The sequence below is a fragment of the Oncorhynchus clarkii genome, chromosome 12 (genome assembly GCF_045791955.1).
Source record: "Oncorhynchus clarkii lewisi isolate Uvic-CL-2024 chromosome 12, UVic_Ocla_1.0, whole genome shotgun sequence".
NCBI classification, from domain to species: Eukaryota; Metazoa; Chordata; class Actinopteri; order Salmoniformes; family Salmonidae; genus Oncorhynchus; species Oncorhynchus clarkii.
The window spans coordinates 80,308,320-80,330,615 of record NC_092158.1 but is presented as its reverse complement, the minus strand read 5'-3'; the positions used below and the strand labels follow the sequence as shown (position 1 = coordinate 80,330,615).

Here is a 22,296-nt window from a genome sequence, read left to right as displayed (position 1 = left end):
TGCAAAATTATTCAGCCCCCTTAAGTTAATACTTTGTAGCGCCACCTTTTGCTGCGATTACAGCTGTAAGTCGCTTGGGGTATGTCTCTATCAGTTTTGCACATCGAGAGACTGACATTTTTTCCCATTCCTCCTTGCAAAACAGCTCGAGCTCAGTGAGGTTGGATGGAGAGCATTTGTGAACAGCAGTTTTCAGTTCTTTCCACAGATTCTCGATTGGATTCAGGTCTGGACTTTGACTTGGCCATTCTAACACCTGGATATGTTTATTTTTGAACCATTCCATTGTAGATTATGCTTTATGTTTTGGATCATTGTCTTGTTGGAAGACAAATCTCCGTCCCAGTCTCAGGTCTTTTGCAGACTCCATCAGGTTTTCTTCCAGAATGGTCCTGTATTTGGCTCCATCCATCTTCCCATCAATTTTAACCATCTTCCCTGTCTCTGCTGAAGAAAAGCAGGCCCAAACCATGATGCTGCCACCACCATGTTTGACAGTGGGGATGGTGTGTTCAGGGTGATGAGCTGTGTTGCTTTTACGCCAAACATAACGTTTTGCATTGTTGCCAAAAAGTTCAATTTTGGTTTCATCTGACCAGAGCACCTTCTTCCACATGTTTGGTGTGTCTCCCAGGTGGCTTGTGGCAAACTTTAAACAACACTTGTTATGGATATCTTTAAGAAATGGCTTTCTTCTTGCCACTCTTCCATAAAGGCCAGATTTGTGCAATATACGACTGATTGTTGTCCTATGGACAGAGTCTCCCACCTCAGCTGTAGACCTCTGCAGTTCATCCAGAGTGATCATGGGCCTCTTGGCTGCATCTCTGATCAGTCTTCTCCTTGTATGAGCTGAAAGTTTAGAGGGACGGCCAGGTCTTGGTAGATTTGCAGTGGTCTGATACTCCTTCTATTTCAATATTATCGCTTGCACAGTGCTCCTTGGGATGTTTAAAGCTTGGGAAATCTTTTTGTATCCAAATCCGGCTTTAAACTTCTTCACAACAGTATCTCGGACCTGCCTGGTGTGTTCCTTGTTCTTCATGATGCTCTCTACGCTTTTAACGGACCTCTGAGACTATCACAGTGCAGGTGCATTTATACGGAGACTTGATTACACAAGTATTTATCATCATTAGTCATTTAGGTCAACATTGGATCATTCAGAGATCCTCACTGAACTTTTGGAGAGAGTTTGCTGCACTGAAAGTAAAGGGGCTGAATAATTTTGCACGCCCAATTTTTCAGTTTTTGATTTGTTAAAAAAGTTTGAAATATCCAATAAATGTCGTTCCACTTCATGATTGTGTCCCACTTGTTGTTGATTCTTCACAAAAAAATACAGTTTTATATCTTTATGTTTGAAGCCTGAAATGTGGCAAAAGGTCGCAAAGTTCAAGGGGGCCGAATACTTTTGCAAGGCACTGTAAGTGTTAAAACCTCTTCGGGATCGGTGTCCCGTCCACGGGACGGTTGAGCTAACGTTGGCTAATGTGATTAGCATGAGGTTTTAAGTAACAACAACATTTCCCGGACAGAAAGCTTAAATTCCTGTTAATCTAACTGCTCTTTACAGTAGCGTTTACAGTGAAAGAATACCATGCTATTGTTTGAGGAAAGTGCACAATTTGAAAACGAAAATGAAAACTTATTAATAAACAAATTAAGCACATTTGGGCAGTCTTGATACAAATGTTTGAACAGAAATGCCATGGTTCATTGGATCAGTCTAAAACTGTGCACATACACTGTTGCCATCTAGTGACCAAAATCTAAATTGCACCTGGGCTGGAATATTACATTATGGCCTTTCTCTTGCATTTCAAAGATGATGGGTTTTTTTTTTACAAAATAACGATCGTTTTTTCTTTTACCAGATCTATTGTGTTATATTCTCCTACATTCCTTTCACATTTCCACAAACTTCAAAGTGTTTCCTTTGAAATGGTACCAAGAATATGCATATCCTTGCTTCAGGGCAAGGTCAGGCAGTTAGATTTGGGTACGTCATTTTCGGCAATTTTTTAAAAAAAGGGGCGGATCCTTAAGAGATTTGAAGTAAAAAATAGATAAGTAAAAAATAAAAATAACAAATAATTAAAGAGCAACAGTAAAATAACAGTAGCGAGGCTATATACAGGGGGTACCAGTACAGAGTCAATGTGCTGGGGCACAGGTTAGTTGAGGTAATTAAGGTAATGTGGTAGATGTAGGTAGAGTTAAAGTGACTATGCATAGATAATTAACAGAGAGTAGCAGCAGCATAAAATGCAAATAGTCTGTGGAGCCATTTGATTAGCTGTTCAGGAGTCTTATGGCTTGGGGGTAGGACCTAGACTTTGTGCTCCGGTACCACTTGCCGTGCAGTAGCAGAGAGAACAATCTATGACTAGGGTGTAGTGCCTTGCGGGTGTAGTGCCTTGCGGTCAGCGGCTGAGCAGTTGCTGTACCAGGCAGTGCAGCTGTAGAACTTTTTGAGCTTATTGAACTTTTTCTGAGGACCCATGCCAAATCTGTTCAGTCTCCTGAGGGGGAATTTGTTGTGCCCTCTTCACAACTGTTTGGACCATAATAGTTTGTTGGTGATGTGGACATCAAGGAACATGAAGCTCTCAACCTGCTCCACTACAGATGAGAATGGGGGCGTGCTTGGTCCTCCTTTTCCTGTAGTCCACAATCATCTCCTTTGTCTTGATCATATTGAGGGAGATATGATCATACATTTCATATATGCTATCGGGAAACAAATATTTGGGTTGTGTAAATGAAGGCCTTGGATAATGAAAAAAGTATTATTTCAAAGAAAAAAGTATAGAATTTTCATTAGTTTATGTTACTGTATGTCATGCCCTGACCTGAGATATCTCTGTTTTCTTTATATTTTGGTTAGGTCAGGGTGTGACTAGGGTGGATACGCTAGTTTTTGTATTGTCTAGGGTTTTTGTATTGTCTAGGGTTTTTGTATGTCTAGGATTTCGTAGGTCTAGGTGTTTGTATGTTTATGGTGGCCTGATATGGTTCCCAATCAGAGGCAGCTGTTTATCGTTGTCTCTGATTGGGGATCATATTTAGGTATCCATTTCCCCTTTGGTGTTTATGGGTTCTTATTCTATGTTTAGTTGCCTGTCTGCACTATCAGTATTAGCTTTACGTTTAGTTAGTTTTGTTGTTTTGTTAATTTGTTCAGTGTTCATTCTTTTAATAAAAGAAGAATGTACGCATACCACGCTGCACCTTGGTCCGATCCTTAAAAAGTACATGACACTGTAGGATATCTGTTGCCTCATGCTCAAGTGTGGAGCTCCTGGAACAGTGGTTATTCTTGGAAAAAGTGATATTTTGAAATAGAGCTCATGTCTCCAAACGCTTAACTTTTTACCTGCATGTGACTCTTAAAGGTCAAGTACGGAGTGGGGGATGACTTCAAAAATGATAAGATATTTCAATTTTAAATTCATATTGAGTCAAAATGACTCACATCCAAGCAAACGGGGAACATTTCCAGAACATTAGCGAGGATTCCCTTTAAGTTCCAGTTATGTTTGATAACATTCAAAAAATAATTGAATGAATGTTTTTTTTATATTTATACAATTTTATGTTTTAAATTAAATATCCTTGTAATGTTCTCCTAACATTCACAAAAATGTTGTGAACAACCACCACAGGACATTCCCCAAAAGTTCTCATTACATTTCCAGGTAATGTAATAACACAATGTACCAGTAATGTTTTCCCAGCAAACCAAAATTGGTTCGTTGAAATTTCCCAGAATATTTGCTAGGTTGCGGTTAATTAAGCTAATCAGGTAAATGAAAGTCGGGGCACCACGAAGGAATGTTTATAAAGCTCTTAAAGACCTACTAATCCTTTACATCAGTAGCAGTCAATATTTAATCGTCACCTTATCTAGTCTCATCTGAAAGTTGTAAATTCTTGGTTATCTTTACGAACCCTGGCTAACAAGTTGAATCAGCAATACAAAATGTGGTTTAATTATTTATTTACGAAATACCTAAATAATCACACAGAATTACATCTACACAGAATGGATCATTACAAATTATGTCATAAAGGAAAACGTCCCTAGCGGACGGAACAGATATGACGGCTGGTTACACAAAGAAAGGGGGTTGGGTTTTGAAGACTGAGGAACAAAAAGACTGTGTCTCTATCGGGCCGTAGGCAGCTATGCTATCGTAAATACAGAATCTTATGCATTCTAAATAACCTCCAATTTGGAAAAGGAAAATGTCACAAATATTTACTCTGAGCTGCGCTTCGATCGGTTGGTCGTAGATGGAAGGCCGGGTTATCCTTTGAAGAATGTCTGGTGGTAGAACGGTTACTTGGTAGTACCGTTGTCGTGTGGTAGAACAGATACTCTGTCCGTCCTCTCCTAGCCGACGTTGCACTAACGCAACGGCTAGTAGGTATCACTTCTTTAGTAAATAAGAGTTCAAAGTTCATACCAAGTTGCCATACTTTAAACTCATGCTATATTCTGGCTGGTATAGTCGAAATTCATCCTTCCGGCGTGTAGGTCGTCACCTTTACATTGAAATTTGATGCTAATTTCGTTAGGTTCTTGCTGAGGTTGGCTTAGTTCTGTAGGTGGTCTTTGTCCTTTCAACGTGGGGACCGCAAGTCCTCACGTCCTTGGAACAGGAAATTACATTTTCGTAACAGGGCTTATATAGTGGTGAAAGAAGGGCGTGTTTCATAGTTTACAATCCCATGTCTGTTCACTTGGGCGGGGCCTCTGAGTGAGCAGAGTGGTGTGACAAACCGTTCTCTCATTAAGAAGCTAAAATTACATTTAATCTTTTCACAAATAGTTTCATATTTAAACATTTAAATTGCACAACAATTCCATGTGAATCTGATAACTAGAATGTGTCAACTTTCCAAGATACAGTTTATGTCGTCCTATCATCAGTAAGTATGTCTCAGACGCCAGCTGAACTGACATCATATTTTCAACTGGTTGGATTACCGAAATATGGTTCTGTTTCCCACCTTTTGATGTCCCCAGAATCTCTGTGTTAAAAAAGGGCTTTTCCAGAGTCAACTCTAAAGAGTAGAGAGAGAGAAATGGGGGGCCAACGTCATGACAGTATAAAATATTCACCTGATGTTGCTTGAATATTCCCAGAAAACATTTTGGCTGTTCTTTAAAGGTTCCAATGTATGTTCCATTAGGTTGTGGGAACAGTCTGGTGGTAACATTGTGGGGATATGACAAGAGATAGGTTCCCAAAACACTAAAACTGTCCAGTTGTGCCACATTCAGATAATGTTTGTATCCGGGTGCACAAAACATTCCTTTGATGTTGCAACAATGTCGACAGAATAGCCTTTCTGAGTTCTTTAAAGGTTCCCATAACATTGAATTCAGTTGTTGGAACAGTGTGGATACATTACAAGAAACAGGTTCCCAAAACACAAAATATGCTCAGTTGTGATGACATTCATACATTGAAATTCACTTAATGTTGCAAGAAAATGTTTGTGATATATTCATGAAGGTTTCACAGAACATTTCCACAATGTTGCATAATGGTCCACGATTTTCAAATAAGTAAGTTATGTTCACGCAAAAATATATACTGTACCAGTCAAAACTCATTCAAGGGTTTATCTTTATTTCTACATTGTAGAATAATATTGAACACATCAAAACTATGAAATAGCACATATCATGTAGTAACCAAAAGAGTGTTAAACAAATCCAAATATATTTTATAGTTGAGATTCTTCAAAGTAGCCACCCTTTGCCTTGAAGACAGCTTTGCACACTCTTGGCATTTTCCCATCCAGCTTCATGAGGTAGTCACCTGGAAAGGTGTGCCTTGTTAAAAGTTAATTTGTGGAATTTCTTTCCTTCTTAATGTATTTGAGCCAATCAGTTGTGTTGTGACAAAGTAGGGGTGGTATTCAAAAGATAGCCCTATTTGGTAAAATACCAAGTCCATATTATGGCAAGAACAGCTCAAAGAAGCAAAGAGAAACGACCATCCATCATTACTTTAAGACATGAAGGTCAATCAATCCGGAACATTTCAAGATCGTTTCTTCAAGTGCAGTCGCAAAAACCATCAAGCGCTGTGATGAAACTGGCTCTCATGAGGACCACCACAGGAAAGGAAGACCCAGAGTTATAGAGTTCAAGTAACAGAGACATCTCTATATCAACTGTTCAGAGGAGACTGTGTGAATCAGGTCTTCAAGGTCAAATTGCTGCAAAGATAACACTACTAAAGAACACTACTAAAGGACACCAATAATAAGAAGAGACTTGCTTGGGCCAAGAAACACAAGCAATGGACATTAGACCAGTTGAAATCTGTCCTTTGGTCTGATGAGTCCACATTTGAGACTGTATTTATCAAGGCGAGACCCAAATGCAGACACAGGAGCCAGATGGTTGGAGTCTTACAAATTGTATTAATCCAAAGGGGTAGGCAAGAGAATGGTCGTGGCCAGGCAAAAAAGTCAAAACCAGATCAGAATCCAGGAAGTATAGAGTGGCAGACAGGCTCGTGGTCAAGGCAGGCAGAATGGTCAGGCAGGCGGGTACAGTCCAGAAACAGGCAAGAGTCAAAACCGGAAGGACTATAAAAAAGGAGAATGCAAAAAGCAGGAGAATGGGAAAGCGCTGGTTGACTTGGAAACATACAAGACGAACTGGCACAGAGAGACTAAAAACACTGGGGAAAATAAGGGACACCTGGAGGGTGTGGAGACAATCACAAGGACAGGTGAAACAGATCAGTGCGTGATAGTATTGTAGGCCCACTACAAGGTAATACATGGCATTTTAATTGATTCATAGGACATTTAAACAGTGTTTATCATACAAAGACAACCATATTTTTTACACTTCATATGTTGACAAAATGCACATTATTTCATTTGAACAACATTTAATCATACAAATACAACCATATTTTACAAGTACTATGAAGAGGATGGGAACATTTTTAATAACTCAGAAATTGTGTTCTGTGTCCTGATTGACCATATTAGACTGAAAACCCCCACAATACCACAGCTATCTCCTGGTGGCACATGGTTAATGATTTGGCTGCAGGATTGAGGTTCAATCCCACAATTTCTTTAAACCATGTTTCTTTAAAAAACAATGTTGAAATTGAGGCTCAGATATAATCTACTAAAAGATATTGTCTTTATTTCAAATGTATAAATCCAACAGGAATGCAGAATTTAGACTAACGTAAAAAAATTTAACGTTGTGTAAAAATTGACTGTTCAACATTTCAAAAACACATCCGATATAATTCCTATTTTGAGACGCTTCCCATGGTCCCCCTGCTCTATTTTTCACGATCTGAAAAGCAAACGTGATCCTAGATCAGCACTCATAGTCTTGGATACTTTGTAAATTTGGGCCCCCAAGTACGCAGCATATAGAGGATGGGTGATGTGATGGTGTATAACCCAGCCACCAGTATGTCCCTGGCTTAGTCACGTCTAAGAAGACTAAAAAGGAAGAATGGAATTCCTGACTGACCACACTGCCATGGCTATATGCTGAAAAAGGAAAATGTAAGAGAGCTTCCCTGGTGTTGCAGAGGATAAAAGACCTGGCTTGAGAACCGAACATTGCAGATTTATAACCCACATATGCAGATTGTCAACATATGAAATGTCCTATGATCAAATTAAAATTGTACTTGTCACATGCACTGAATAAAACAGGTATAGACTTTACTGTGAAATGCTTACTTACCGTCTATGACTTGGGTGGCTGGAGTCTTTGACAACTTCCTCTGACACCGCCTGGTATAGAAGTCCTGGATGGCAGGGAGCTCGGCCCCAGTGAGGTACTGGGCCATACGCACTATACTCTGTAGCGCCTTGCGGTCGGATGCCAAGCAGTTGCCATACAAAGCGGTGATCAGGCAGTCAAATGCTCTCAATGGTGCAGCTGTATAACTTTTTGAGGATCTGAGGGCCCATGCCAAATCTTTTCAGCCTCCTGAGGGGGAAGAGGCGTTGTCGTGCCCTCTTCACAGCTGTGTTCAAATCAAATGAAATCAAATTTATTTATATAGCCCTTCGTACATCAGTTGATATCTCAAAGTGCTGTACAGAAACCCAGCCTAAAACCACAAACAGCAAGCAATGCAGGTGTAGAAGCACGGTGGCTAGGAAAAACTCCCTAGAAAGGCCAAAACCTAGGAAGAAACCTAGAGAGGAACCAGGCTATGTGGGGTGGCCAGTCCTCTTCTGGCTGTGCCGGGTGGAGATTGTAACAGAACACGGCCAAGATGTTCAAATGTTCATAAATGACCAGCATGGTCAAATAATAATAATCACAGGCAGAACAGTTGAAACTGGAGCAGCAGCACGGCCAGGTGGACTGGGGACAGCAAGGAGTCATCATGTCAGGTAGTCCTGGGGCATGGTCCTAGGGCTCAGGTCCTCCGAGAGAGAGAAAGAATGAGAGAAAGAGAGAAAGAATTAGAGAGAGCATACTTAAATTCACACAGGACACCGGATAGGACAGGAGAAGTACTCCAGATATAACAAACTGACCCTAGCCCCCCGACACATAAACTACTGCAGCATAAATACTGGAGGCTGAGACAGGAGGGGTCAGGAGACACTGTGGCCCCATCCGATGACACCCCCGGACAGGGCCAAACAGGAAGGATATAACCCCACCCACTTTGCCAAAGCAGCCCCCACACCACTAGAGGGATATCTTCAACCACCAACTTACCATCCTGAGACAAGGCCGAGTATAGCCCACAAAGATCTCCGCCACGGCACAACCCAAGGGGGTTGGTGTGTTTGGACCATGATAGGTTCTTAGTGATGTGGACACCGAGGAACTTGAAGCTCTCGACCCGGTCCACTACAGCCCTGTCGATGTGAATGGGGGTGTGCTCGGCTCTTTGTTTCCTGTAGTCCACGATCAGCTCTTTTGTCTTGCTGACGTTGAGGGAGAAGTTGTAGCGCTAGCACCACACTGTCAGGTCTCTGACTTCCTACCTGTGGCTGTCTCATCGTCACACGACCACAGTCGTGTCATATGCAAACTTAATGATGGTGTTGGAGTCGTGTGCGACTGAATTAAATAATGTGTAAATGTTCAAATGTCCTTTGAAAGAAATTAAAATGCCACGTGTCTCTAGATCACCTTCAAATGCAAATTGTCATTAAATCAGAAGAGAAACATAATGGGGATGTATTCCAATCTGCTTTATCATGCTTTAAGGAGCTACATATTCCCGTGCTGAGAATGTTGTGGTAATATTAGGTCAAACTTAAACATAACATTTTGGAACATTTCTTGAACATTTCCTTCAGACAAGGTCAAATGTATATTGTGTGAACCTCAATGGAATAGTACGTTAAACCTAAAATAAATATGCTGTGAACGTCATAAAAACGGACTTATTTGGAAATTGTGCAACACTGTGGGAATGTTTTTTGCATCCTGTGTGAATATCACAAGAATATTCTTGCAACATCCCAGACAACTCCCATAACTTAATTAAATGTTCTGGGAACCTTTAAAGAACTTAGACCAGGTGTTCTGTCAACATTCTTACAACATTATAGGAATGTGCTGTGCAACCTAACTTAAACATTGTATGCATGTTATCACAACTGAGCATACTTTGTATTTTTTTTACCCTAAAAAACAGAATTACCTGCACAACTGGACAGATTTTGTGGTTTGGGAACATGTATTTTCTTATGGCCCCACAATGTTCTCACCAAATTGTTCCCACAACCTAAAAAATTCTGAGAACCTTTAAAGAAGAGATTAAATGCGTTCTAGGAATGTTCTTGCAACATCAGGCAAATGTTTTATACAAACATTCTTGAATCATCAGCACGACTGGACAGTTTTTGTCTTATGAGAACATTTGCCGTGACCTAATGAATGTTCTGGTAACTTTCACAGAACCAATTTTGGTTTGCTGGGTTAGCTCCTATAGTGTTAACCCAGGTCACAGTGTTGAAGTATTTGGAAATCTTTACTATTCTAGTGTACTATATTGTCCTCTGTCTCCCCAGTATTGTAGGTCATACTGAGCCCTACACCAAACTGTGCTGTAAGGGTTTCTGCATAGACATCCTGAAGAAGCTGTCCCGCACCACCAAATTCTCATACGACCTCTACCTGGTCACCAACGGGAAGCACGGCAAGCTGGTCAGAGGCAGTTGGAACGGCATGATCGGAGAGGTAAGGAGATGATGGTTATTCTAACAAGCATTATAATTAGTCACCTGCCTAAAAGTTAGCATATTAAATACATTAAATGTGATCAATTTAGCCCCATTTCATATAGCTGATGACAGAGCATTTTCTGCCTCCTCTGAGCTCAGAGACACCATTCAAATTGGTTGTGTTTCAATTCTTGACATTGGTGATTTAGGTTTATGTTTATCAGACCTCATGATAAAACCCAGATGCAGACAGTTCGAAATAACAAAAGTTTATTATAAAAACAGGGGGCAGGCAAACGATGGGTCAAGGGCAGGCAGAGGTCAGTAATCTAGAGCAGAGTCCGAAAGGTACAGAACGGCAGGCAGGCTCAGGCTCAGGGTCAGGGCAGGCAGAATGGTCAAAACCGGGAAAACAAGAAAACAGGGACTAGAGAGAAAACAGAAGTACGAGAAAACGCTGGTAGGCTTGACCAGACAAGACAAACTGGCAACAGACAAACACAGAACACAGGTATAAATACACATAATTGGGCAAATGGGCGACACCTGGAGGGGGTGGAGACAAGCACAAAGACAGGTGAAACAGATCAGGGTGTGACAACGTTGGCACTGAGTTCAGATAAATATTAAAAAGAAAAAGTAATGAATAACGATTAATTAATTGCCCTTAATAAAAACAAATAGGTATTATGGTCCAAATCCAAATAAAGGGAAACTAGAGTGTAGGGTTGCAACATTTAAATAAATTCCCTGGTTTTCCCGAAATCCCATTGGAGGGCAAAAGCAGGAGATCTGGAATCCAACCATACTTTCTGGAAAACCAGGGAAGTTTTCCAGAAGGAAGTTGTTGGAAGTTCATTCTCCTTGCTGACCGTGTTCGGGAAGAGTTTGAGGTTACAACATTAGTTTCAGGGAAGCTATTGTTCTCACTGGGGCATTGGCCACAGTAGCACCGGTAACAGCTGACACAATGCCAGGCAGAGTGCCTGGACTGTAAACCCACTGGCGAGTCCATCAGCATGTTAAACATTACAGTTGTGTAGGGGAAAACGTCAGTAGAGGTTATTAAGAGGAGATATCATACTGCAGGGAAGGGAGGGGGGGTATCTGCCAGGGGTAGAACAACAGGACTGACTCTGACTAGAGTAGCAACAACCTTTATATAGGGTTATCAGCTTCACAACCACTGGCATGACGCAGTTTCTCTGGATCTCCGCAAGGTCTATGCAGCTGCATGCCTATCAAATCAATGATAGGCTTTCTGTGGTGCCAGGGTTTAGCTTTGCATTAGCTAATGGATAAATGTATATTGGTAGGCCTATTTGGTCATCATTTTCTCATGTTAAGCTTAACATTTCACAAAGCTACACACGGAGTCGCAATGCTGTAATATTTATACTGCTGGCTCGTGGCAATAATGTATTTACAGAAATTAAAGTTGGAAATTCAACCATTGCAGATTGTAAAATAAATATTAGATGCAACAGCATACTAATCAGCTAGCAATAGGTTTCTTGTTTAAATATACACCTGTCTTGTATAGGTTACCTTAACCTGCATGACATGAGACGTCCTCGCGCTCTCTCCCAGATTGGATAGAAAGTTGTGCATAAAACCAGACTAATAATGCCAAACAATACAGTCTGTCCTCCCTGAAAACACTTACTAAGCTTACTAGGGATTGTTTCATTATGCAGTGTACTATCTATAGCTACAGTGCCTTGCGAAAGTATTCGGCCCCCTTGAACTTTGCGACCTTTTGCCACATTTCAGGCTTCAAACATAAAGATATAAAACTGTATTTTTTTGTGAAGAATCAACAACAAGTGGGACACAATCATGAAGTGGAACGACATTTATTGGATATTTCAAACTTTTTTAACAAATCAAAAACTGAAAAATTGGGCGTGCAAAATTATTCAGCCCCTTTACTTTCAGTGCAGCAAACTCTCTCCAGAAGTTCAGTGAGGATCTCTGAATGATCCAATGTTGACCTAAATGACTAATGATGATAAATACAATCCACCTGTGTGTAATCAAGTCTCCGTATAAATGCACCTGCACTATGATAGTCTCAGAGGTCCGTTAAAAGCGCAGAGAGCATCATGAAGAACAAGGAACACACCAGGCAGGTCCGAGATACTGTTGTGAAGAAGTTTAAAGCCGGATTTGGATACAAAAAGATTTCCCAAGCTTTAAACATCCCAAGGAGCACTGTGCAAGCGATAATATTGAAATGGAAGGAGTATCAGACCACTGCAAATCTACCAAGACCTGGCCGTCCCTCTAAACTTTCAGCTCATACAAAGAGAAGACTGATCAGAGATGCAGCCAAGAGGCCCATGATCACTCTGGATGAACTGCAGAGATCTACAGCTGAGGTGGGAGACTCTGTCCATAGGACAACAATCAGTCGTATATTGCACAAATCTGGCCTTTATGGAAGAGTGGCAAGAAGAAAGCCATTTCTTATAGATATCCATAAAAAGTGTCAGTTAAAGTTTGCCACAAGCCACCTGGGAGACACACCAAACATGTGGAAGAAGGTGCTCTGGTCAGATGAAACCAAAATTGAACTTTTTGGCAACAATGCAAAAAGTTATGTTTGGCGTAAAAGCAACACACCATCCCCACTGTCAAACATGGTGGTGGCAGCATCATGGTTTGGGCCTGGTTTTATTCCGCAGGGACAGGGAAGATGGTTAAAATTGATGGGAAGATGGATGGAGCCAAATACAGGACCATTCTGGAAGAAAACCTGATGGAGTCTGCAAAAGACCTGAGACTGTGACGGAGATTTGTCTTCCAACAAGACAATGATCCAAAACATAAAGCAGAATCTACAGTGGAATGGTTCAAAAATAAACATATCCAGGTGTTAGAATGGCCAAGTCAAAGTCCAGACCTGAATCCAATCGAGAATCTGTGGAAAGAACTGAAAACTGCTGTTCACAAATGCTCTCCATCCAACCTCACTGAGCTCGAGCTGTTTTGCAAGGAGGAATGGGAAAAAATGTCAGTCTCTCGATGTGCAAAACTGATAGAGACATACCCCAAGCGACTTACAGCTGTAATCGCAGCAAAAGGTGGCGCTACAAAGTATTAACTTAAGGGGGCTGAATAATTTTGCACGCCCAAGTTTTATATCTTTATGTTTGAAGCCTGAAATGTGGCAAAAGGTCGCAAAGTTCAAGGGGGCCGAATACTTTCACAAGGCACTGTATATACCGTCTTTAGCTGCTATTTATAAACTTTTAAAAAAAATGTCATATCAAATAGCCTAACAATAGGACAAAAAGTTGTCGGCTTGAGGATAAATTCAGTCACTCTTTATTGTTGAACTCAACGGGTTTTGTCTGGCTAATAGCCTACACAAAATCAATTAAATGTACCTTAAATCTGTCCTGAACCTGGTGTTCTGAAGTCCTCCTTTTTTGTCTGTAAATGTTTTCACCACAGCCTGTAGGTCCAGGTTTGGGGCACGACTGTTTTTCTGTACTGAGTATTGCCAACCCAGACAGTCTTTCCTGAGACTGTTAAAGTTAAAGATGTTACAGAACTGGCACAACTCCCTTCTGCCCAGCTTCCTTGATGTTGCTATGGCAATCAAGCTGTTTTTACCATCTCTGTAACTGTTGCTTCTGCAGAGAGATTGTTTTATGAACTAAAACTCATGCTGAACGACCTAACAAGCATTAGGCTCTCGGTCTGATATGTGCTTTTGAACGCCTGAGTAAGTGCCACTCGTTGCAATGGCGCCGTCGTAGCCTTGACCCCAACATTTGTTCACTGAAATCACTTTATACCTTTAACCGTTTATTTTTTTTTTTTCACTTTTTCAGTCACATTCCTGAAAAATGTAAAAGGTTTATGAATTACTTTTTGGAAGGTTACTGTCAAAATGATGACATCAATGACAGGCGCATGGACCCCCAGAGCTCGTGGGGCCCCCATGGCTCGTGGGCCCCCTGCCTTGCGGGGGTGTCTGGTATGCCAGTGTTTACAATGCCCAATTGCTGCTGGTAACACTTTGTCAGCCGGGGCCAGGGACTTACGTAACAGGTATTAGGTCTATGCTATATGCAGCAATATCTAATGGATTAGGAATTAGGATTGATATTGCATGATGGATGACATTGCATGAATGGGTGGGTAGATACCATGGGCTGTTATCTGCATCTGTCTGGATGGGTTGTGTAGTATATCAGGGATAATACTGTACACACTGTATATCACCTACAGGGATTTAAGTCTTGCATATCAATGTTGATAGATAAAATGAATCAAACAGGTCAACAGGGGGCATCACTAATCCCACCTACTACAGTGTTCAATTTATTATAGATCATGGAACATATAGACTGTAGACTTTCTATGTCATAAAAATGTCCTCTTCCGTTCTCCCTAGGTGGTATACAAGCGGGCGGACATGGCCATTGGCTCGCTGACCATAAACGAAGAGCGCTCAGAAATTATCGACTTCTCCGTGCCGTTTGTGGAGACGGGGATCAGTGTGATGGTCGCCAGGAGCAATGGGACCGTCTCACCCTCTGCCTTTCTTGGTGAGCATGTTTAACCTGCTCATGTAAACAAACAAAACGTTTCTCTACAGAGATAACAAATGACTTGGCTTAAAAAAGCTTGTTTTACCATCTGAAAACAGAGATGGCAAATAGTACTTTCTCTGGACAGAGTTTAGAACTGACAACTGAATATATCGTACAACAAGGTGCCTCACGCTACAGTAACAGGAGAAAGGCTTCTTCTAGTATGAGTGGGTCGACTCGCAAAAGACTTGTTCAAGACTACGCTACTTACTTTAATACTTCATAAAGAGCATCCCTTTCAGAAGCTGCTGACAGTGTGCCACTATGGTAATACAATACCACGTTGTCCTTGCCATTATCTAGCAAGCAGCTGTCAGAGCACATGGTTTCAACATTTGCCAGAAAGATGTTCTGATTCTTCTATAGGTGTTCTGATTCCTCTCTCCCTCCTCCTCTATAGAGCCCTACAGTCCGGCGGTGTGGGTGATGATGTTTGTGATGTGCTTAACGGTGGTAGCTGTCACAGTGTTTATCTTTGAGTACTGCAGCCCTGTGGGGTACAACCGGAGTCTGGTGAGCGCCAAGGGTGAGTGTCAGCTCCGACCACCTTTCCCTCTACCTCTACCCTCCCGTATCAGCAAAGGTAGAAAGTCACGGAAAAGTAGGTTGAAAGAACTCTATATTATATCACAGAAAATATTAAATGACATTGAAATGGAATTCAAACGCATGTTATATACGCCCTCTCTGAATCCCTTCTGTCTTTACCACAACCATCATCCTGCCTTCTCCAGATCCCGGAGGCCCCACCTTCACTATTGGGAAGTCTGTGTGGCTGCTTTGGGGCATCGTCTTCAACAACTCTGTTCCAATTGAGAACCCCAAGGGCACCACCAGCAAGGTCATGGTCCTGGTATGGGCCTTCTTCGCTGTCATCTTCCTGGCCTCCTACACTGCCAACCTGGCAGCCTTCATGATCCAGGAGCAATACACTGACACAGTCTCTGGACTGAGTGACAAAAAGGTAGGAGGATTCATCAGTCATTGGTAATTCTGTATGTGTTCAGTCTTTGAAAGGGGGAAAGAATTATGGACATATTGTAGTGTTTGATGTTAGGCTTAGGCAAAATATAGAGTGGCCTATTTCTGATGAGCAAACAGTGCCTGGCTGCGAACGGTTTGAGAGAATACAAATAACCATGGGCAGAGCCTCAATGTCATGACTGTGACTTTTTCCACTCATACTAAAAACATAATAGGATTCCCAGCGTCTGTGGTGAAATTAAATTAGATCCCTGAAGTCTTTAGGTATGATGTCTGTGAAAATCCCCTGAATTGTATTACACCAGTGGATTTGCCAAGCTGCCAGTGATTATATATTCTAGTAGTAACTTATGCATATTTGTGTGGCCTGTGGAGGTGCTCTACACCAGTATTGACAAGGAAGTCCATGTTAAAACTTCAGTGCTAGAAATGATTTGTGGACTCTCTGCTTTAAGGCACTGAGGGATTAGAGAGGCATTTGAGGGAAAAGACCAAGCTGTCCACTGCTCATTAGAATTCCGGGAACTCATTTAATATTCTTCCCACATAATCCATTAGCTCTACTTTGTGAAAAAAAGAAGAGAACCCATAAAGTGTCTTTTGATAGTGAGTCTACAGATCAACCAGGGCAGAATCCACAGAAGCTCAGAGAGAATAGACAGACTGGACACTGCAGGTGGGACATTTAAATTGAGCTGTATGATCTCTAAAAAGGGACGTTCTCTGAAAGTGTTTCAAACAAGAGGCTTGTGAGGAATACAAACTGGTTAAAGGACAGTAACTGGTGTTTATGTAGTGACGGATGATTGTTTCTCCTCCTGGGACTGTTCACGTCAGAGGCATGAAGTCATGCATGGACAAGACCTTGCCATTTCCTCAGAGTGACATCATGTACAGACAGGCCCCTCCCTCTTTAGACCCTGTCTGTGCTAGTCTCTCCTTTCTGTACAAGCTGTCAGATGTTAACAGATTTTTGTAAGAATCCTATACACTTAACTTTGGCCAGCTAGACTCAAGCTCTATGGGTCAACCATCATCCATGCTTTTAGTCTGGGTTTTCATTGCTTCCCAACAGGCATTTACAACACAGAGCATTGTATGACATCCTGTGTCTGGGGGCACTATCACACTGCTACAGCATTCCCTCATTCACATAGCAGCAACCTTGGTCTGTTGGGTGAGATGAGGAACACAGGCTGAGTCTCCTAATGCAGCCAGTGTACAGGATACAGGACAAATGGGAACGAGGACAACACTCTGTCATCTCTCCAGCTCCCCCACCAGAGAGCAGTGAGACGTGGCATGCATAAGACTGGCACCAAAGGTCTCATTAATTCATGTGAAATGGCTCAGAGGACATTTCTCTCATTCTGACAAGACAAGGTTGCTAGGAATTATCGCTCATGGAAGTATTTGCGTTAATGAACAAGTACAATTTATTTCCAGTATATTGCACAGCCAGGGTATTTACATGACCATGGTCCACTCTGCGTCAAAGGGGCATGGCAAAATAAAGAGAAATTAGGAGTTTTTATTACAGTCAAGGGGGAAGAAGTCATTTTCTAATTCTCTGGAAAGTATGGCCTGGACTTAATTTCTGTTCATTGTGCCCTCTAATCGTCGAATTGAGAGAGGAATTATAGAGGGTAACCTTAGCTGACCACTTAATTGAGTGAGCAGCACTTGAGGGTACAGGCAGATATCAAAGAAACAGTGGTCTAGTGTAGTCAAGGACAAGGTGATCAGTGTCATTGTGTTAGTTTCTTTGAGGTTTATATTCACGCCTCTGGGTTTGCCTGGCATATCATACACTCTTAGAAATAAAGTGCTATCTAGAACCTAAAAGGGTTGAGACATCAGATCTTAGGAGAGGGTGGAAGAAAAACATATTAAATGTTATTAATTAATATTCAAGTATGTCAATGTATTTTATTTATTTTTATGGATTTAATGAATAGTGCATGTATTCTTCCTAGACATGTCGGGTATCCTGTTCAAAATGTTTCTTGTTTGTGCATTTATAATTCAAACTTCTACATTTCCCAAACAGTTCCAGAAGCCACAGGAGCAGTATCCACCGTTTCGTTTTGGTACGGTCCCAAATGGAAGCACAGAGAGGAACATCCGGAGCAACTACCCTGAGATGCATGCCCACATGGTCAAATACAACCAGAAGGGTGTGGAGGACGCCCTCAACAGCCTCAAATCAGGGTAACACTCTGTAAATAATCATTATACACAGTCAGTGACAGAAAACAGACATCAGCGTAACACATTCTAAAATGCCTAAGCAAATATTTTATGAAATTATAATTCATTAGATAAGTTATTAAATGGTAATTAAATAGTAATTAAAAATACAATTGTCTATCATTGAATTTCCACACAAGATAAATCCCTATTGTTATTATCTATAGGAAACTGGATGCCTTCATCTATGACGCTGCTGTGCTGAACTACATGGCAGGTAAAGACGAGGGCTGTAAGCTGGTGACCATCGGCAGTGGGAAGGTCTTTGCCACCACTGGCTACGGCATCGCCTTGCAGAAGGAGTCCCGATGGAAACGTCCTATAGACCTGGCCCTGCTCCAGTTCCTAGCGGATGGTAAATTACAATTAACCCTGTGTGGAGTGGGATGGGCGGCCAACTGTAAATCTTAGCTGTACTTATCCTTTTAGGTCCCAAATACTCCCAAGTTTGCTAAACTGGTAAACTGCACATGAATGGTAAAAAAGCGTAACTCACAAAAGTAAGCTAGTATAGACCCGAAGAGCCTCGAGATTAGAAAAAACTCAACTTTAATGAAAATACTGGCATACATTGCACCATGGACCACTCAGAGGTACTGTAACAGAGTTTTGACTGTGATCCAGGGAACAACAAGTGTAAAATGCTGAGTCAGGGTTTGTCGAGGGGAGTGATGAGGGTGTGAGATTGGCATTGACACACAATGGCAACAACTGGCGCAAGAGTGTTTTAATGAACACCTTCAAGCCTCTCTGTGTTCTGTTCTTCCCGCTCGCTGCAGGTGACACGCAGAAGCTGCAGACGGTGTGGCTCACAGGGATCTGTCGTAACGAGAAGAAGGAGGTGATGAGCAGTAAGCTGGACATAGATAACATGGCGGGCGTCTTCTACATGCTGCTGGTGGCCATGGGGCTCAGTCTCCTGGTGTTCAGCTGGGAACATCTGCTCTACTGGAAGCTGAGACACTCAGTACGCAAGTCTGAACGCCTCGACTTCCTGCTCGCCATCAGCAGGGTAGGTGTGGCTGACCCTTCTTCTGAGGGACAGGGGTGGAAAGGGTACATAGGCCTAATCTATAGAGATGTACACACTGAGGCATGTCTTAGATTGCAAAGGCCTTGGGTTCTGCAGAGAGAATGTGGTCCAATCACCATGGGAAAGTTGATCTGTTAATCTAAGGCACAAAACCGTTTTTTATAGCAATGAATTCCATAAAGAAATGACATAAAATGTAAGCAACAATTCAATGAAAGCAGCAACAACGGCATCATTTTGCAGTCTAAGAAACCATAAAATGTGTTGTTTCTCTTTTCACAAACACAGCAGAATTTTTTTTTAGACTTCCCGACCATAAAGTTCTGTCTTTCTTAGATTTTTGCCTCACAGTAACACTTGGGAAATATTTGTAATGCACTAAGTCAAAGATGTACATGATCAGGATATTTCAAGGGCACTAAAATAAAAATGATGCAAAAATAAAATGAGTAAAAATCCATAAAATGACTTTATGGAGACCGTGCAATACTGTTACGGTCCTGATCCATCTGAATTTAAATAGGCCCATTAACAATCCATCTCAGTGGTGAGGTGAGATTAAGCATTCTAGACTGAGACCCAATTTGAAAGTAAAATAAAGCCGGCCGAATAAAAATTGGAAAACTAATTCAGCAAGTGCATGGTCAGCTGCTGCTTTTTGTGTGTTTAACATCAACCTGAATGCATACAAGCTTTCAAAACAACACAAATTGTCTATAAACTATTTTGGACAATCCTGAATCTAATTTGGCTTTCACACTTCTCTGTGTAATTGTCTTCACTTCATTGGTCAGACAGGTTAATAGAAATTGTATTTGCTCAAAGTGAATGTTATCAACACAAGCAATATTGTTTTCTAAAGTCATGATTAGAAACAATGGCCAAAGATAATTAACACCTGTGGGATTTAATCTTGTCAAACTTTGTGTAGGGTGAGAAATGTAGATCTGTTCCAAAACCTGACAAGGCTTTTTGATGGATGCTAATCTCCTCCTACTTCGCTATCTATGCAGGGAATCTACAGCTGCTTCAACGGCGTGGAGGACTCTGACCGCAACGGAAACCTGCAGAACCCTGACGTCACCACCAACTACACCCAGGCCAACATGCTGAAGATGCTGCAGACAGCCAAGGACATCGTGACCTCGACCAGAGTGGAGAACTCCCTGGACAATGCCACCAAGACCATAGAGAACTGGAGCCGGCGAGGAGCCGACAATGTGCGGGTTGGCCTGCCGCCTCGGGTGGCAACCACTATAGACATGGGCCACAGCCGCCTGCCCTATATCTCCAGCATCACGGACAACCACTCACCCTACCCCCAGAGGGCGCTCGCTTCCACATTCCCCATCCACTACTCGGACAGCACCACCCAGCCCCTGCTGGACAAATCCAGGGTGGTGACGCGGCCTACCCCGCTCCGCTACACCCTTCCGGCCCGTGGCAGCCACCACTTCTACGAGAGGACCCTACCCATCTCCAGCCTTAGCAGCCCCCACATCGCCATGAGGGACCCTGCTCCCCCTAGCACCTCCAGTCACAACCCACACCCCCACCACAGCAGCAGGCTGTATGTTGAGACCCAGCCCCGGCACCCCACCTCCCCGTTTGTCCCTTACAGAGAGTTCCAGGTGCCTGACATCTATGTGGAACACCACAAGGGGCCCCTGGGACGGAAGTTCAGCTACCCCCCTGACCACATGGGCAGGAAGAAGAGGTCCCACAGCTACGTGTTTTCCGAGGCCCAAGACACCAGGGGGAGGAACGACTATGATGAGCCAACCTCCTGTCTGGCTGAGCTGAGGGCCAACCACCTCCTGAACAACCACGCCCCTTCTGCATCAACCATGGCATGCATGGGGGGGCACTACCCCAGTGGCAGCGCCAGCTGCAACTCCTGCATGAAGCCCTACCTGGAGCCTGAAATGGAGGATGTGCCCTTGCTGGGGAAGGACAAGGTCAACCGCCGGGCCTCTTTTCTCAAGACCACCTGGAGCAGTGACAGGATCCGCCAGCTGGGTGAGAAGCCCTCCACCTCCACTATGCCTGACCTGTTCCCCCGCGTAGTGGTGGCCAATCCCAAGCCCCACAAGCTGTATGGCAGCCAGGGGAACAACCTGTGCTACCCCCTGGCCGCTGAGCCTGCCTACCTAGACCCGGCTCATATGCGTTCCTACCCCTACAAGCAGCATAAGCTCAAGTGCTCCCAGTCCACCCGGCTACCATCCTACAGGGAGGCTATCCTGCAGAACGCAGCCGCCTTGCGGCGCTCCTCCTCCACTGTGGTGCACAGACACTACTCCACCTACCTGAACTCCTACACAGACCTGCCTGTATACGTGGGGCCGCTGCCCCAGGGGCCCGGGCAGTTCTACAACAAGGACATGTGCCACTTGTTCCCCTGTGCAAGCCACTGCCCTAACAACAATGCCCTGGTGCCCCGTATGGGGGACCGGCAGGTGGTGTACCAGAACAATATGTTTGGGGGCTACGAGGGCGCGGTGGGGCGGTCGCGAGAGGAGCCCCCCCTGCCCGGGTCTGGGAGCAGGGATCGGAGGGAGGTCCTGGTGGCCAGAAGAGTCAACAGTCCCTATGTGCCAAAGACCTGGGGCAGGGTATCCAGTCTGGAGTCTGAGGTCTGAGCTCCAAGCTGAGATAGTCCATCAGGCTGATGGAATATCCCTCCCACTGGGGAGGGGAAAGCCTACCTGGGGCCTCCCCCTCAGCCTTTGGTTTAGGCAAAAATTAATGAATTAGCTACCAATAATATCCTTGGCTGATGGAAGGAAGTAGAGGACATTGAAAGGCTGTTACTGCTGGGACATTGTCAAGTAAACATTAAGCGATAAGAAAAGAAAAGACAATGTTGAATAGTATTTAATACCTTCAAATTTAACCTGTTGATTGTTATTTAAAACATTTTTAAATGCTGTCTTGTGAGAGAGAGAGAGAGAGAGAGAGAGACCTGGATGACAATACACTGTAGCCGCTCATTCAGTTTAGACACATTTAACTTTTCTCTTCAATCATTTTGGTATCCTTCCATTTAAATTTAGACACATATAAAAAGAGAATAATAATTTTGTTATCAAACCACAGAAATGTCTTCCACGACTTTTGTAAGTCCAGGAGCTCTAGGGAAAGCTGTCTAAGGCTTTTTGGCTCCGGTGGTCACTGATGTAATTTGACTTGGATTTTAAAAGGGAACATTTT

At 42.8% G+C, this 22,296-nt stretch overlaps 1 protein-coding gene across 1 annotated transcript in view; it reads left to right on the top strand.

Annotated features, from left to right (window-relative positions):
- LOC139422296 (glutamate receptor ionotropic, NMDA 2C-like) overlaps positions 1–21,889 on the top strand; it is a 73,820-nt gene extending 51,931 nt beyond the window's left edge. The window contains exons 6-13 of the mRNA XM_071173486.1: positions 10,057–10,225; positions 14,618–14,771; positions 15,217–15,342; positions 15,551–15,780; positions 17,851–18,011; positions 18,218–18,405; positions 18,830–19,062; positions 20,097–21,889. Coding sequence (XP_071029587.1) covers positions 10,057–10,225; positions 14,618–14,771; positions 15,217–15,342; positions 15,551–15,780; positions 17,851–18,011; positions 18,218–18,405; positions 18,830–19,062; positions 20,097–21,725 — 2,890 coding nt within the window. The 3' untranslated portion in view covers positions 21,726–21,889. The remainder of the gene's footprint in view (positions 1–10,056; positions 10,226–14,617; positions 14,772–15,216; positions 15,343–15,550; positions 15,781–17,850; positions 18,012–18,217; positions 18,406–18,829; positions 19,063–20,096) is intronic.
- The last annotated feature ends 407 nt before the right edge of the window (positions 21,890–22,296 follow it).